The sequence below is a fragment of the Sinocyclocheilus rhinocerous genome, unplaced genomic scaffold (genome assembly GCF_001515625.1).
Source record: "Sinocyclocheilus rhinocerous isolate Xijiao unplaced genomic scaffold, SAMN03320098_v1.1 scaffold1312, whole genome shotgun sequence".
Lineage (NCBI taxonomy): Eukaryota > Metazoa > Chordata > Actinopteri > Cypriniformes > Cyprinidae > Sinocyclocheilus > Sinocyclocheilus rhinocerous.
Window position 1 is genome coordinate 254,234 of NW_015639805.1, and position 17,845 is coordinate 272,078.

The 17,845-nt window shown below is 36.2% G+C and overlaps 2 protein-coding genes across 3 annotated transcripts in view; both read left to right on the forward strand.

Annotated features, from left to right (window-relative positions):
• The window catches only part of LOC107752133 (iporin-like), a 26,967-nt gene extending 23,818 nt beyond the window's left edge, over window positions 1-3,149 (forward strand). For both annotated transcript variants that reach the window (XM_016568009.1, XM_016568010.1), the window contains 2 exons: window positions 1,102-1,278; window positions 1,920-3,149. In XM_016568009.1, the coding sequence (XP_016423495.1) occupies window positions 1,102-1,278; window positions 1,920-2,103 (361 nt within the window). In that variant the 3' untranslated portion in view covers window positions 2,104-3,149. The remainder of the gene's footprint in view (window positions 1-1,101; window positions 1,279-1,919) is intronic.
• A 2,586-nt stretch (window positions 3,150-5,735) lies between these two features.
• The window catches only part of acacb (acetyl-CoA carboxylase beta), a 35,120-nt gene continuing 23,010 nt past the window's right edge, over window positions 5,736-17,845 (forward strand). The window contains exons 1-11 of the mRNA XM_016568034.1: window positions 5,736-5,804; window positions 6,649-6,867; window positions 7,923-7,998; window positions 9,272-9,654; window positions 14,729-14,861; window positions 14,947-15,028; window positions 15,100-15,203; window positions 15,297-15,506; window positions 16,011-16,181; window positions 16,323-16,484; window positions 17,235-17,398. Coding sequence (XP_016423520.1) covers window positions 9,290-9,654; window positions 14,729-14,861; window positions 14,947-15,028; window positions 15,100-15,203; window positions 15,297-15,506; window positions 16,011-16,181; window positions 16,323-16,484; window positions 17,235-17,398 — 1,391 coding nt within the window. The 5' untranslated portion in view covers window positions 5,736-5,804; window positions 6,649-6,867; window positions 7,923-7,998; window positions 9,272-9,289. The remainder of the gene's footprint in view (window positions 5,805-6,648; window positions 6,868-7,922; window positions 7,999-9,271; window positions 9,655-14,728; window positions 14,862-14,946; window positions 15,029-15,099; window positions 15,204-15,296; window positions 15,507-16,010; window positions 16,182-16,322; window positions 16,485-17,234; window positions 17,399-17,845) is intronic.

Here is a 17,845-nt window from a genome sequence, read left to right on the forward strand (position 1 = left end):
CCTCACAGTTGTCATGAAGGGCAAAATTAGCTATATAGACCAAAATCACTTTTTGAACCAGGCTGTAAACATATTTTTTTCTGCTGTAAAGTTGGGCATTTTAACATGGAGGGTCTATGGGATTGACTCCCTTTTGGAGCCAGTCTCTAGCGGCCAGTCGATGAATTGCAGTTGAAGTCACTTCTGTGTTGGTTTCAAGAGAGAGACCGGAAGGTTGCCACTTGGTCAAAATAAGACTTGAAATGGCATGAAAACATGATCTGTGGGAGTTTTTAGTGAGTAAATCAGCTTAAATCTCTGTGTCTCTGACCATTATTTACCGAGCTTTGATGACTGATGATCTGAAAAATTTTAAAATAGTTAAAAGTTAACTAATAAAAAGAATAGCTGAACATAAGTTCACAAATAAAATATATTGTTTAAATTGTAACTGCCTTAAGTTGAAGCACATGGATTTTACATTTACAACACTGATTATTATAAGTGAATGCTTCAGTTATGTTGTTTACGAATTTGAATGCTCAAGCTTTTTAAGGTAAGATGGGAGGTAAGATCTGATTGGCTGTCAGTATTTTTATCTATCAGCTGGAGAACATCATTCTGAATGTGATTTCAGTGATATTGTTCCTCTGTCATTGTGCTGTGAATTTCTCTATTCTCTTATAGTTAAAACAATTATCAAAACATTATAGCTATCGATCTTGGTGTAAACGGGCATATACATATCACAGATAGTGATCAACCGATATTGACATTTTATAACCGATACCGATACCAATTATTTGCCTGTTTATGTGCCCGATAACCGATATGCAGAACCGATATTTATTTACTGTTATAAAGTAAATTACAAAACCGATATCCGATTATGGTAAAATGCTTAAATATCGGGAAAAATATCGGGAAATCGATATATCGGTTGATCTCTAATCACAGATATTGCTATATATGAAGTTGGTCCATAATTAATTTTTTTTTTCAAACTTATATTGCTTTGTTTTCGGAATGCGTTGGTTCTATTCCAGACACTAGCAGCATCTTTTACAGAGGAATTTTTAGTATAAACTTACAGCTAATTTTCTACCTACATGTTTGTGTCAGATTGCCGTCTGGTTGGTTGAGTCTCGACCGTTCTGTGCTGGATCTGGTGGCTCAGTCTGTTGGAGTGAGGAAAAGAGCGGAGCAACAATCTCTTACGTCTCAAAGCCAAGAATCCCACCTTGGCCCAACTGAACAAGCACAAACACAGAATCCACCGACACGGAGACAAGCCCCACGGTAATGTTGTTAGACAAGTCATAATGACTAGTTTTGCATTTCCAGAAGAAAACCGGTGCTTGCAAGGCAACGACAGAAGAGTTTAAGTAAGCTTAGGTTTTAGGCTTTGGTTTAGGCTGTCAAAATAAAATTTGGTTCCCCAACATTGTCATTTTTTAGTCATCTATACACAGATTGTATGTGTCGTCTGCAACATCAGCACTTATTCTGTATTCTGTGCTCTCTTTGTAATGTAAAGGTGGTTATAGTTGATTAAATAGATCATGATAAATAAAGATTAAATATAAAGGCCAAGCACAATTCAGTATGCAAAATTTAAAATCTTAAATTTCTTGTATAATACAAACAAAAGCCAAAAAATACACTGTACAACATGTGAAAAACAAGATTGAAATGATCACAGTTTGAATGTTTTTTTTAGCTCAGAATTTGGTGGAAAAAAATAGAATGTTTAATGATGTTTGAATAGTAAGTGCTGCTTCACAAAGTACTGTAATTGGCTTATTTACTGTAATTATAATATATATACTGTATATAATGTAAGCATATTTAATGTAATTATTTGTAAATGAAAAGACAGTGTAGCCATGCCTGATTAATTCACCTGATCAATTCCTTCTTTCTTTTTATGTTTCTTTCAGTAAAGTGAAGGCGTTATGCCATCATATCGCCACAGAGCCAGGGCAGCTCAGTTTCCACAAAGGTGACGTGCTGCAGGTGCTCAGCAGGGCAGACTCTGATTGGCTGCTGTGTGCTCTGGGTGACAGCCAGGGACTTGTTCCCATCATATACGTCACCCTGATCGAGGACAGTCAGGAGCGCTGAAACTCAGGGTGTGAGATGCGGTCGGGGACAAAGAGGAGGGTCACTGCTTTTCTGAATATAAAATCAGCTGCACAAGGGAGTCTGACGGATTCATTATGTGCTTGCATGTGTATGTAAACACCAATACACCAGTGCACACACACACAAACATCACACTTTGCTGTTGTGAAAGCACCCTCTTTGTTTCAGTGAACAGCATTGAGCCAGCCAGTGATTAGAAAGTGTAGATCTAGTTACTGAGTAGTGCAATTGTTTGCAATGAGCCATCAGGTTTTGCAACTTAGCTTGTAATCATAAATGTCAATAGCCTTTTAAAAAAGAACGAAAAAAACCAAATGAAGTTGTTAGATGACACTACTGGCACATATGCCTTGTCTGCTAAATACTGTACGATTTTATGTAATCTAGATGTTAACCAATTCATGTGTTGTGACCGAGAGTGTGTGCACGTGCCCTTCAGAGGCCGTGTGTAAACCGGATGTCATTCGTGAACATCTCTTTCCGTGCAAATAACCGTATGAAGCTGAATAGTACATCACTGAAAAGGGATGCCTCGGTTTTGAAGTCTACGGAAATTAAAGCTCATTAACATGTTGAAAAAGACAAAATATTTTCCCCGCCTAACAGGCCAAGGGAAATCAACCTGTCCAGATGCATTTTTTTTTTCTCCAACCTGTGCTGCTTTGACAGGTAAATCGATCCGCTGATGCTATCCCCACAATCTCTGTTCGTTCATTTCAAGCTTTTTTCACTAATAAGGGAGAGTTTACAGCAAGATTGCCTGCATGTGACTGAGTGCATCACAAATGTTTTGCTTTTCTGATACTTAACGAGTTGCTCAATCTTTAACCTTAATTGTTCTGTTCCTTCCTATATTAACTTTTGCACAATCTGCAAGAGATATAGAAAGGGAAGATGTGTCTAATGTTTGTCTACTTTAGATTTTTGGTTGTTTTGATTTGGTTTAAGGAGTCTGTTTGTCCGATATGTGACCCTGGACCACAAAACCAATTAAGTGTCAATTTTTCGAAATTGAGATTTATACATCACCCGAAAGCTGACTAAATAAGCTTTCCATTGATGTATGGTTTGTTAGGATGGCAATATTTGGCTGAGATACAACTATTTGAAAATCTGGAATCTGAGGGTGCAAAAAAATCTCAATATTGAGAAAATCGCCTTTAAAGTTGTCCAAATGAAGTACTTAGCAATGCATATTACTAATCAAAACTGAAGTTTTGATATATTTACGGTAGGAAATTTACAAAATATCTTCATGGAACATGATCTTTACTTAATATCCTAATGATTTTTGGCATAAAAGAAAAATCGATAATTTTGACCCATACAATGTATTTTTGGCTATTGCTACAAATATACCCCAGCGACTTAAGACGTGGTCCAGGGTCACATATTTATTAAGATCGATCAGTCTGTAGATCAGTGGTCACCAACTTTTTTAGGCCCAAGATCCCTGACCTCGGCCTTGCAACACTGCTTATGAACCGACCGCAATAGCGTTTCCTTGGTTACTGCTGTAAACAAAGCAGAGCCGCGGATGAGAAGAAAATGCCATTACCATCGAAACTTTTCTCAAGACAGTTCCCTTCAGTAATACATTAATATAACCCCAGAAATGTAATGCATTTTTGTACTTATTTTACTGATATTTTCGGGATCTACTGGGACAGTGATAAAGATCTACCAGTCGATCGCGATCGACGGGTTGGCGACCACTGCTGTAGATGAACAGACGGATGTATAGATAGAATGGAATGGATTTATAGAGTTTTATGTAAGTAGTTGAATAGATGGCGAGCAAAAAAGAGATTATCTGGGGGTTTGGTGGCAAATCCCTTCCCCTTTCAATATATTCAGTTCATGAGATGATTTCCTCCAGTTAACAACATGAACTTAGATCTCTTAAATATCATCCACAAACACTTTCCTCTGTTTTTGCAGTAGAGGACAAATAAAAAAAGACATTTAGACGAGGATGGTGAAATACTACATGGCCCTTTGATGTGCTAAATTTAATTCAAGGTGAGGCCTTATGGAAGGGAGTGTGTATTATAGCATTAAATTGTTATTTCAGGACTTTGAGTATGATCAGCAATTTTATTTAAAAAAATGATGGTATGACACTTGATATGCTTTTCCTTAAAGTAATATATATAATCATATTTTGATTTGATTTTTTCAAATTGCTTTATTGAGACATCAGTAGATGATTGTCAAAGTATGTTTTTGTTAAAACAGTTTTATGATTATTATTTTCTATTTATAAAATGCATTAGTTATTGTTTTGTGTATTTGTAATTGTAAATATGTTGCATTCTCATGTTCTCAAAAGGAAACTGACATTATTGACTTGGTTATTAACAGCTTTAAACGCTAACGGTTAATAACGAAAACCCTTCAAATGTACATTATACTGTTATGGGATGTTATGAGTAGAAGAAAATGCTCTCACAAAAAGCTGCGCAATCTAGATTGTACTGTAGTGCTGCTGCTTTAGATCAATCCTGGTCACTTAAGGTTTGTCTGTTGGTTTTCCAAATACGCTTTGCTTTCGACTAGAACCACCCGGTAAATATCAGCGAGAGAGAGAGATTGCGAGAGAAATAGCTGTCCAGTGCCTTTTTGAACCAATGCGTCTGCTAGTGGGATTCAAGAGTGGTTCCTCACAAGTGGTTGGTGCCATTCCAGTTGCTTTTTCCTTCTGTATGAAGCAGGAATAAAATACTGGTAAAACTGGAATCAGATTATTAGAGGATAAACTCCAGTGAAAGAGACGTTTTAGTTGGGAGGGTGATGTATGTTTGTGCAATGTTCTCTCTCTCTCTGTCTTCGATCCTCTCAATATTTCTGGCCTGTATATACTGTACGATACCTGTAGCTCACCTGGCTCTCCTTTCCCCATGTGACTGTGTTGTGCTCCTATAACATTACCATCATGTATGGATATCAATAACAAAGTGCTCATGTGAACACTGATGCAGTGCCTCTTGTCCTTTTTTCTAATTTATGTGTTTATGATAAGTGCGGTTTTAATGAGAGTTATCTTTTGATGATTATCATGTTTGCTCAATTGTTTTAATGATTGTTTGCCTTTTTCAAAACCCAGGTGCCACTTACTTTACACGCAGTGTTGGGGGTAACTCATTACAAGTAACTCGAGTTACGTAATCAGATTACTTTTTTCAAGTAACTAGTAAAGTAACGCATTACTTTTTTAATTTACAAGAATTAAGTTACTTTTTCAAAAAAGTAATGCCAGTTACTTTGTTTTCCCATCACTGGTATTTGACTGATATGTTCACTGTTAGTTCATAAATTGTTTTGAAGCAAATTATAAAATTTGGCTTTTTTTCCAATTACACATGGATAGGCGGCTTCAGGCTACACAGAACCTTGGTTAAAACTTAAAATAGACCAGGATTATGGTTGTGTTAACAATAAAATTTACTAGGAGAAATATTTTTATATTTTTAATATTTTTTACATTTACCAGGAAAAATATATTTTAGATTAATTATTTAAACATGGGTACTCACCCTGTGTTTTAGTGACCCATGTAAAATTAAGAAATACATTTTCAGGAAGACGGTCCTGTGCAGCATGAGGAACGTCATGCGATGACGACACACGCAGGAACATGGACGGATGAGCGGCAAAACAAACTTTCAGAGAACCATAAGGTATTCAAAATAAAACAAACACAAATATGCAGGAGAAAACCAAACAGTGAGTTCGTCTGTGTATAGATGTGTTGCTGCTCTGTAAGTAGCAGCAGTGACAAGGCTAAGTAGTACAACAACAAAAAATAAGGAGGATGTGTTGACAAATAACGGTATCGCCTCGCGGAGAAGTTTGCAGTTAATTTATGCAGGTTTTTTGTGATATACATTTTTAAGATTATGCAAGTTTTGTCGGGTTGAGATCCTCCCATTTTGTTGTTTATATTGACCTGCCATGAGACGCGAAATTATGAATCCTACTATGGCCAAGGCTTAAACTTGTGAATATTAAATAGCTTGCGTGACGTTCGCCTGGTAGGCATGGTAACATTTTAAATTAATATTCATAAACTCAAGCCTTTGTCGTAGTAAGAAAGTTGAGGGAAGATACGAAGCAAAAGCAGCATGGCCTAATTAATATTGATAAACCTAAGCCTCAGTGGGAAGGCTGCAAAGCGACGACAGCATGACCTAGATTAATTATTATTCATAAAAAAATCTTTGTCACTGTAAAATCCGTGAATTTGTTACGAGAACCGTTTGACAGCACCACGATGTCAGTCGTCGTAATCTAGCTAGATGAAAACCTATTAAACTGTAATCGTTTTTTGCAGAAATACCGAGTGTATTTGAGTATTTTTATTCAGTTTTACTAGCAGAGAAATCTCCTATGTCCTTAGAATTTAGATTCAAAGAGTATTTTTAGGTTACTTTGGTTGTGTCTACTTCAGATTGGTGTGACGTCACACGTGTTCTGACCATAGACTGGTTCTGACCTTTGATGCTGTTCTTACTATATTCATAGGTTGTTTGTGAGCCACTCCCTCCCCCTCATTTCTTACCATCAAGGCTGAACTTTCCCCTAGATCCCAAACATACACTCACAGAGGGTCCACTCTGTTAAATGGCTCTGTTGTGGCTGTTTGCTGGCCAGTTGTAAAGAGAAGAGCATATGAGTACTATGTGTACGCATTCCATTACCAGAGAAGGTCTGGACACTGACTGACCGACGCTTCCCTCAAAGGTTTGAGCTAAACTTTTCTTGAGAATCCTATCGGTTTTCTAAAACTTAAATGCTTTTTCTAATATTTAGTTTATTATTTCGATGAGAAGTTCTTACTGAACATGTTAATTATTAACTGTAGGCTTTGCATGTGGCCAAGTTTTTTTTTAATGCTTGCTGTTTACATTCCTGATTGTGTGTGTGTAGGCATGTAGTATTTCAGAGCGTTTGAAACAGTTGCTGTGTGCACTGGATCAGTGTTATTTATATACTATTATAGTATTGATCAATATTAGCTTTTATTAAAATTTTAATATTTTCAGTTTTCATTTAAATTTTGCTTAGTAATTTTTAACATGCTTATTAGGTTTTGTTTTAAATTTTTCCTTTTAGCTTTATTTTTATTTTACTTTTAGTAATTTTATTACCTCAACCTAAAATTATTTTATTTCAGTTATTTTTCAGGAAAATATTTTTTTTACATCTTATAATAATTTATCTAATAATTGATTTAATAATTTCTTTTTAGTTAGCTCTGAATTTTGTTTCCTTACGCTAATAGAATTGTTAAATATCTTCAGTTCCTCTACATGAATTAAAATTTTGCATGGCTATGAGAAACACGTGTTTCTCTGAAACTTCCCAAAGCTGAATCACAGAAATATTTTTTTGTTTTATTTCAGCTATATATCTTATTTAGAAATTCAGTATAACCTATGAATGAATGATTCACTCTACAGCTTTTAATATCAGACAAGAGCACATTTTGCACCGTTTTTGGTTGCATCATAATATTGCACACTGATGCCATCTAGTGTTGTGCACACTTTTGATAACTTAAAGGGGTCATATGATGCTTTTTTAAAGAGCATTATTTTGTGTATTTGGTGTAACAGAATATGTTGACATGCTTTAATGTTCAAAAAACACATTATTTTTCAAATACTGTACATTATTGTAGGTCCTCTATGCCCCGCCTCTCTCAAACGCTTCGTTTTCTACAAAGTCCCTCCTTCCGACAAGCGCAGTCTGCTCTGATAATTTAATTGTGACATGCTTTTTCTTTATCTTTACAGTTGAACACTTACAAAACTCGGGACAAAAATAAAAGGAACCTCTTACTCGTATAGCCCAATTGAATGCATCATCGAGGTCCACAGGGTGAGAGATATTTTCAGTTTTCATTTAAATTTTGCTTAGTAATTTTTAACATGCTTATTAGGTTTTGTTTTTAATTTTTCCTTTTAGCTTTATTTTTATTTTACTTTTAGTAATTTTATTACCTCAACCTAAAATTATTTTATTTCAGTTATTTTTCAGGAAAATATTTTTTTTCCATCTTATAATAATTTATCTAATAATTGATTTAATAATTTCTTTTTAGTTAGCTCTGAATTTTGTTTCCTTACGCTAATAGAATTGTTAAATATCTTCAGTTCCTCTACATGAATTAAAATTTTGCATGGCTATGAGAAACACGTGTTTCTCTGAAACTTCCCAAAGCTGAATCACAGAAATAGTTTTTTGTTTTATTTCAGCTATATATCTTATTTAGAAATTCAGTATAACCTATGAATGATTCACTCTACAGCTTTTAATATCAGACAAGAGCACATTTTGCACCGTTTTGGTTGCATCATAATATTGCACACTGATGCCATCTAGTGTTGTGCACACTTTTGATAACTTAAAGGGGTCATATGATGCTTTTTTAAAGAGCATTATTTTGTGTATTTGGTGTAACAGAATATGTTGACATGCTTTAATGTTCAAAAAACACATTAAATTTTAATATTTTCAGTTTTCATTTAAATTTTGCTTAGTAATTTTTAACATGCTTATTAGGTTTTGTTTTTAATTTTTCCTTTTAGCTTTATTTTTATTTTACTTTTAGTAATTTTATTACCTCAACCTAAAATTATTTTATTTCAGTTATTTTTCAGGAAAATATTTTTTTTCCATCTTATAATAATTTATCTAATAATTGATTTAATAATTTCTTTTTAGTTAGCTCTGAATTTTGTTTCCTTACGCTAATAGAATTGTTAAATATCTTCAGTTCCTCTACATGAATTAAAATTTTGCATGGCTATGAGAAACACGTGTTTCTCTGAAACTTCCCAAAGCTGAATCACAGAAATATTTTTTTGTTTTATTTCAGCTATATATCTTATTTAGAAATTCAGTATAACCTATGAATGAATGATTCACTCTACAGCTTTTAATATCAGACAAGAGCACATTTTGCACCGTTTTTGGTTGCATCATAATATTGCACACTGATGCCATCTAGTGTTGTGCACACTTTTGATAATTTAATTGTGACATGCTTTTTCTTTATCTTTACAGTTGAACACTTACAAAACTCGGGACAAAAATAAAAGGAACCTCTTACTCGTATAGCCCAATTGAATGCATCATTGAGGTCCACAGGGTGAGAGAGATGCCATCACAAACACCCACGACAGACTGTTCAGGGAAAAACTTTCCTCCAATGGACCCGAAATCAGCTACTTCATCAACTACTAGTGATCCCACTGACCAATCAAAAAGCACAGAAGCAGCTGTTTCCAACACTTTTCCCATGGAAACCAATAAGTCATATAGGCCCAAATTTGGTTCCAGTGTTCAAGCTAAAGAGAGAATGAAGTTTATTCTGGGAGCTTCTGAGGATAATTCCTCTGATGATGAGACTTTGGTTATGGGCCAGGCCGCCAAACCTCAGCCCAAAAGCACAGAGACACCTAACACACTACCCACCACGTCATCAGAAGTGGCACCACCCCCGAACCCATCAGCCTGTTTGAGGTGAGTATCCCTAGAGATGTTTTATTGTTGATTATGTGTGTGCATGAGGTTTTAAGCTGTGAATGTGCTGTTGACATGACATTAAAGTTTTAAAGCTGTGCATGAAAGAAAAAGGGAGAATTTTTTTTTTTGTAAAGGAAAGGATAGTTTCTTGAAATATATTGAAATTACTGTAAAGTTAAACCTGATTTTATCATACCTAGTTTTCATGAGCTATGTTACAATAACATACCAAAATTAACTGAATTGAAATGTGTTTCCGTCTAAATGTATTTACATTATAATATTAATTGATAGTTATATGGAATCATTTTACGGAATATTTGTCACAATGCATAATTATTTAAATAAACTAAGAAAGCAAAAGTGCAAAAATTTAAATAAATGGCAACCACTTGCAGTACATGTTAACCTTAAATCTTTACGTTTCTTAAAAAAAAAAAATAATGTATTTGACATGAACTCAAATATGAGCTACATCAGTTCTTGAATGCAATGTGAAATTAATGCAAATAGACTAGTTCAGATTTTCCCTCCTGTACCTCAGTATGGCTGATGTAATAACTACTAATAAAAACTTCGCTGTCTAGTCTTGAGATTTGCTGCTAATACCGGTAGAGGACGCTGTGCACCACATGAAAGTGTCCAATGTCAAACAGGACAGAGTTATGGACCAGAAATACAGCCATATGGTCATTCTCAGTGATCACATGACTTGCTCATGCTTGTCACCTGTTAAAGTGGCATGCCGCTCATTTCTGTACTATTAATGGAAGCAATGCTCCTCTGACTTTCAGAGACATTCTCATTGCGTTTCAGCGTAAAAAAACATTCTCCCAGATTGTTTCCAGAGACATATATTTAGGTGTGTGTTGGGACAAGATGTTTTGATGTGGTCTCTGGCTCTTTGTGTGTAATCAGTGGAACGTTGTTGTCCTCTTCAACAAGTCACCTACTTGGGTGGACTCCCTCAGAACCAATGGACAGAGGTTGATAATACAGAGCAGGACACGCGCATTTTGTTTTTCCCATAATGGAAGCGAAGGTTTACAGGCCAAAAGGTAAGGTCATTCTTTTGGTGACATTTGTCTACACAGATCTTTTCTTGTGGTGACATTTGTTGAGACAGATCTGTCTTTGGTTGTAGTGAACAATCACCTGTTACTTACTGTATGTTTAGCACTTTGGCAAACTGCAATCAACAAATGAAAACTCTTTTCTCTAGCATGCTTTCAACATGGCTAGATTTGCAATTTATTTGCAAAAAATATTTGCACAGATTATAGGTAATAAACCTTCAGAAACTTGTAGTTTAACAGGCATTTTGCAAGGAATTGCATTTATTTGTCTGTAGAGAAACCAAAAACAATGAACATCCTTACCAGGCTCTTAGCATGTTTTTTCTTAAACATGTGGTGGTGAAGTGAGGTCCTCACTGACATGGGGGAGGGGACATGAGAGGGAGCAAAGAGGAAAAGGGAGGGAACATAAAACGTGTTAGATGTTGTTTTTCTTCTGCATTTTCATCTGATACTTCGCCATGGACAAAGAAGGGCAAGAACTCAACTGGTTTCAGTGCCTCAAGAGGTTGGTACCAGACCAAACATGCACCTTGTTCATTCTGTCCTCTAGAAGCATACAGTATGTTCTTGACAAGAGTAGTACACTGGAAGTAAAAAAAAGGGGTGTGGTTTCTGTAGTTGTTTTTAGCAGTGTAGCATAACACAGCAGCTTGTGAGTTTATCTTAATTGCACAGTAGTGTTGGAATAGAGTTTTGGAATGCAGAACTTTGCAGGGTTTCGCTGAAATGCACAGCACAATGCAGACTGTTCAAACTGTGCATGAAGTGTTGCGTAATATAACCTGATAATGTTAGCCTGTGCCTCTCTGAGTTCAAATACATGTGTAAGAGAACAAAAGAGATCTGGATAATGGCAATGTTTGTAAGGTTCCCTGATGCTACATGCAGTTTTCAGAAAACCGAAAAAAACAAATGCAGCTGCTCATTGTTTGTGGGCAGTTAAGACGCTGGATAATTGAAAACAGACATGAAGTCTCAGAACGTAGCATAATCGTTAAAAGGATTTTCAGATAAGCATAATAAAATCTTTTTTTTTCCTCTCTGCACAAAATGAGACAATTACAAAAAATAGGTCTTTTTACTAAGCATGCAGTTTTCAAGAAAATATGTTTTGGAGTGCATTAGATTGCAAAAGATTGTATGCTGCTAGGGATACACATTACATAGGTAACATTTTTGTTTTATTTATTTATTTTATTTTATTTTAATTCGGTATATGTCTGTATTAAAAATTTTTTTTGTTCATGCCCAAATCCCCTATTTTTATTAGGGGCCTAGCCCCGAAGCGGCTGATTCTTCTTTTTCTTCTTCTCGTCCAATGGGAGTCTATGGCAGCCCTATGAATGGAACATAGGAAAATGATTAAATTTGGCACACTTGTAGTGATGGCCATGAATAGTGATCTGACTAACTTTGGGGTCTCTAAGACCAACTCTATAGAGCCACCACCAGTTCAAAAATTCAACATTGAAATGGTAATAACTCTTGAACCCCTAATTCTAGAAAAATTAAACGTAGTACACCTGATTACTCTCCTCATGCTGATCACATTGAATATCTTACATTAAGTCTACACCCATTACAGTAGCGGCCATTTTGAAAAGTACAAAATTGACCTACCGGTCAAAAAAAACTTATGATGCTGTGAACTTAACCGAGGTCGACCCGAAATTGGTTCAGAGGGCTGTATCTTGGCCAAACTTTGATCAATAAAAAATGAAACTTGATACACTTCGTCAACAGCATGGTATGAGGGTCCATGCCAAAGTTGGGAACAGCGCCACCTATGGATCGTGACATATGAAAAATTGCTATTTTGGCTCATTACTTTTGAACAGTTAGTCAGAATCATGATATTGGTGTCTGTGGATTTCTTGGGTCGTGCTAAATCTGTGGATATCAGTTTTGCCCGGATCAGCTGAACCATGTGTCCGCCATTTTAAAATTTGTCATAAATTGCTATATCTTTTAAACCATTTGACATATCTGTACAAAAATGAATAGGGATCATCAATGGCATGTCCCGGAGGTACCTGAGAAGTTTGAAAACAGCGCCACCTAGTGTTCCAGAGCTATAACGATTTTTTCAAAAACACATAACTTTTGAGAACATTATCCAAATGATGTAGTTTTAATATAATTTCATTCCCTGGTTTATGCCTATTCTGACGATGTCTCATTTGTCATTTTCCATGAATGTACCTGTCAGCCATATTGAAGTAAATGAAAAACAGTTTTTTCGCTGCTACTTCTACAAATTTTGCCCAATTTTGTCCAAAATCTGATCATATGATCTTTGGACCAAGCCGCACAGAAATGACTGATAACTTGATATTCACTACCGTTCCCGAGAAATACCTCTCCAAAGTAGACCGTGCCTGTGTTTGTTGACTTATGCTAGTTAGCTTAGCATGCTAATTGGTTAGCATGCTAACCAGTTGCCATTCTTTCTAATGTGGCTCTTCAGAGATCAGGTTAACCGTAAACTACGTTAGTATTAAGTTAGCTTAGCATGCTAATCTGTCTAACATGCTAAGTCATGCTTTTGTGAGCTCATTCTCACACCTAAACTTCTCCTCTGCAGGCTGTTGAATGTGTGTCAGCTGAGTGGGGCACTCTGCTAAGAACCTGAACCTGAACCTTTCATGTTGTGGGTTCGAGTCTCGCGTGGTGCAGCTTTATAAAATTGTGTTATGTTGTGCTGTTTTGATTACTTTTATTATTATCCAGATCCGCAATGTGCAAATCGTTATTGCTCCTGGATTAGAAATAAATGTTTTTATCCATGCTGTGCTCATTTTTATTTGAACTTCTGTTCATTCTGAGTTCGTTCTCAGCTATACTTCTGAACCAGCTTATTTTCATGTTCATTCAATTTCTGCTGTTTTTGATCCTCCTGCTCTGCACTGCACTACAGCCCCGTATCGCTGCTTGCACCTATATTATTTAGATTACTTTTGCCATCATTTAACACTCTTAAAATTAAACTTAAAAACAGCAGTAATTTAATAACACTGTTAAATGTTATCTTTTCAGCAAATGAATATCCATTTTTATTATATACTTATGTTTTGATGCCTAAATTTCAAACGATTTAAAATAATTGAAATGATTTTAGTTTTTTAGTTTTTATTTATTTAGACAAAATAATAATGTTAATATTTATTAGTCATCATGATATTGTCCAATAGACATTATGTTAATATTAATATTGATATTGTGTTAATAGAACAGAATGGTGCGAGTCAGTGTTACAAAAGTAACATGCTTTGCCTTGAGTAATGGGTGATGTTTTTTCAAGTGACACATTTAAAAGATAGTAGTCAGCATCTCAGAGTATTGTTTCCACTGATGACTGCAGAAAATGAAGTGTGATCCTGCAGGTGATCCACAAGTTTAAGCTGTCACCTTGGCAAATAGTTGACAGTGTTGTAAGCTGCATGTCCCTGGTTTGTCTTCTCCATTCCCCATTTTACTGTACATTAATTGCATTACATTCACATTTGCATAAAGACATGAGTCTGCAACTTAGTGTAAACTCGTTCTACAGTTCAGGGGCAAGTTAAGCGTTAGTCAGTACTGTCTCTAGCATAAATGATAACACATTAAGCTGTGATTGGCTGATTTGCTTGTGTGAGCATTTATATTATAGCACACTTTGACAGAGGTGGAGAGTACAGAGGCCAGATCAGTAGAGGAAACATTTTTCACACGGACAGATCAAGTTGACTTCAAGAAGTCATGCTGATTTGATGGATTCTTACCTCGTATGTTTGTTTTTGTAACATTTAATGTGCTTATATTGGCTGAAATGCTGCTTTGTTGATGTTTCTCATGAAGGCTTACGTAAAACTTTTCTGTTACAGCAATTTCCACGTTACATTCCCATTCATGTAGACTTTACATTATTTGTTATCGAAGCCCTACCCAGCTTCCTTTTTGAAATGTATTGTGCATGTTTAAATAATTAAAATTATGTTTTTTGCCTGTAGGCCTAGCATGTCAGGCCCCCACCTGCTGAAAAAGGGCAAAGAACACAGGAAGATGGACGTGCACAGAGATTTCACTGTTGCCTCCCCAGCTGAGTTTGTCACTCGCTTTGGAGGAAACCGCATTATAGACAAGGTTTGAGTCATGCCTTTATGTGTATGTTGTTTTACTTCATTTTCAGCTGTAAAAAAAAGAGTTTAATATATATCTCTCATCTTAGGTGCTGATTGCTAATAATGGCATTGCTGCAGTTAAATGCATGCGTTCAATTCGACGCTGGTCCTTTATAGTTATCGTTCTTGGTGTGAACGGGCCTTTACAGTTTTGGTTTCGTTTGCTGCTAATTTTGTGTTTTCTTGTGGTTAGAGTGCAGAAAAGATTGGCTACCCTGTGGTAATCAAAGCATCAGAGGGAGGTGGAGGGAAAGGCATCAGAAAAGTGGACAGTTCCGAAGACTTTCCCAACTTTTTCAGACAGGTACATGGTGCTTTGATGTAACGTCATTATTTTGTGTAGTTCTAGGTTCGGTTTCATTACACAGCATCACGGTGTGTTTGTTCTTCAATACAGGTGCAGGCTGAGGTGCCAGGTTCCCCTATTTTCATCATGCAGCTAGCCGAGCATGCGCGCCACCTGGAGGTGCAGATCCTGGCTGACCAGTACGGTAACGCTATCTCTCTGTTCGGCAGAGACTGTTCCATCCAGCGCCGCCACCAAAAGATCATAGAAGAAGCTCCTGCTACCATTGTCTCCACCACCACTTTTGAGCAAATGGAGAAGGTGAGGCACAAATCTATGAATATTTTCTGGCCATGTTGCCTTTGGCCGTTCATAAACTCTTAAATTGGGTTGTAAAGTTCACACAGCTAGTTTGCAACTAACTCTGTATTTTATTTGGTTGCACCATTTGTTCTTAAGGCAGAATGTAGCTACTAGGTTGTAGGTTCTCTGTAAAGTAATGCGCAGTTGCATAATTTCATCAATGATCCAAGGACAGCCTTCAAATTTGTGCACAGACGTATACTTGCAGATAACATTCAGATATACATTCTGATACAAAAAAATGACATTTATTTATTATGATTAATTTTATTTGACATGCACAACACGGAGCGATGCACACCAAGGTGCTTTATTTAGATCAGGTTCGTTTTGAAGAGTTTTTAATGAAAGTTCATGATATTTTTGTGCATTTAAATTTTTTTTTAGCCTTTGGTTTTGGGAACTGTTCCACAATGGTGTTGATATTGGCTTGCACAATTTATTTTCTGCTCTGTGTGTCAGTATGCAGTGCGTCTGGCTAAAATGGTGGGCTATGTAAGTGCTGGTACAGTGGAGTATCTGTTCACTGAGGATGGAAGTTTCTACTTCCTGGAGCTGAATCCACGGCTACAGGTGGAACACCCCTGCACTGAGATGATTGCTGACGTTAACCTTCCTGCTGCACAGCTACAGGTAAGTAGCATAGTGAAGTTTTGAGATTCTCACTGCAAAGTAACAGGACCGACTCTTATTTCCCTAATTTCATTTCATACTTTTTTATTGTTGTTAATTCTCAAATGCTGATCGCAAACTCCTGGTACCTTCTCTCTGTAGATAGCGATGGGAATCCCTCTTTACAGAATTAAGGATATCCGTGTCCTGTTTGGTGAAGCTCCATGGGGAGACGCACCTATTAACTTTGAATCTCCAGAATGCATCCCCTGTCCACGGGGACATGTCATAGCTGCACGCATCACCAGTGAGAACCCAGATGAAGTGAGCAGGTTTCGACATTGATAATAATAAGAAATATTGGTAACACTTTACGTAAAGCCTTTATGTATAATGCATTATAAAAGTAGTTGTAATGCATTATTTATGCCTTGTAATGCACCTTAAAATGCATTGTGCAATGTCATGAATAATTGTAACCACAGTAAATACATTATAATACTTATAAATTCATTGTTACACTATGCATTTTAAATTCAGTTATAATTATTTACGACAAGATATAATGTATTACAACACACATTATGAATAATTTATAATACCCTACTAACCCTTTTTAATTCATTATACATAAGTAAAGTGTTACAGAAATATTTTCTAAGAAGCAAAATCAGCATATTAAATTTCTGCTGCTGGAAAAATCAGTTTAGCCATCACAGGAATAAATTGCATTCAGAATGGAAAGTTATTTTGAATTGTAATATTTCTCAGTATTACTGTTCACTCTATTTTTGACCAAATAAATGCATCCATGGTAAGCTTAAGAGACTTTCTTGCAAAACCGTTCGTTTTTTTGTATGCTCAGTCTTATTTGTATGCAAGTATCTTCCAAAATTGTCTAATAATGCAAATAGATTGCTTGTCTAAATTAAGTCGCTAGTATCATTTTAGTTACTCCTGGTTAATTACAGTATCTGTTATCTATTTTTAAAAGCTTAGTATTAATGCAGTAGTCTTTGAAGGCTACTCTAGCAGTTTATTGCCTGATTCATTTGACATTTTTGTCCTCGCAAGGGCTTTAAACCAAGCTCTGGCACAGTTCAGGAGCTGAACTTCCGCAGCAGTAAAAACGTGTGGGGTTACTTCAGTGTAGGAGCAACCGGAGGCCTACACGAGTTTGCAGACTCTCAGTTTGGACATTGTTTCTCCTGGGGTGAGAACCGAGAAGAGGCCATCTCGTGAGTTCCTGGAGACTAGCAATAGATACTTGAATGAAGTCTTTAAAGGGGTCATATGATGCTATTTTAAAGATCATTATTTTGTGTATTTGGTGTAACAGAATATGTTGACATGCTTTAATGTTCAAAAAACACATTATTTTTCTAATACTGTACATTATTGTAGGTCCTCTATGCCCCGCCTCTCTCAAACGCGTCGTTTTCAACAAAGCCCCCTCCTTTGACAAGCACAGTCTGCTCTGATTGGCCAGCTGACCCAAGCACTCGTCGGAAATGTAACGCCCCTTACCATAATCGCGAGCTTCATCTTTCAAAATAAATGTAAAGACAGTTAAAAATGTCGTTAGTTTTACCATCAGTTAAAGCCCGAAAGGGCAACAGAGTCGCGTGACAGACACAGTGATGAAGCTGGTATGTGCTCTCTCGCGCTCTCTCTCTCTCTCGCTC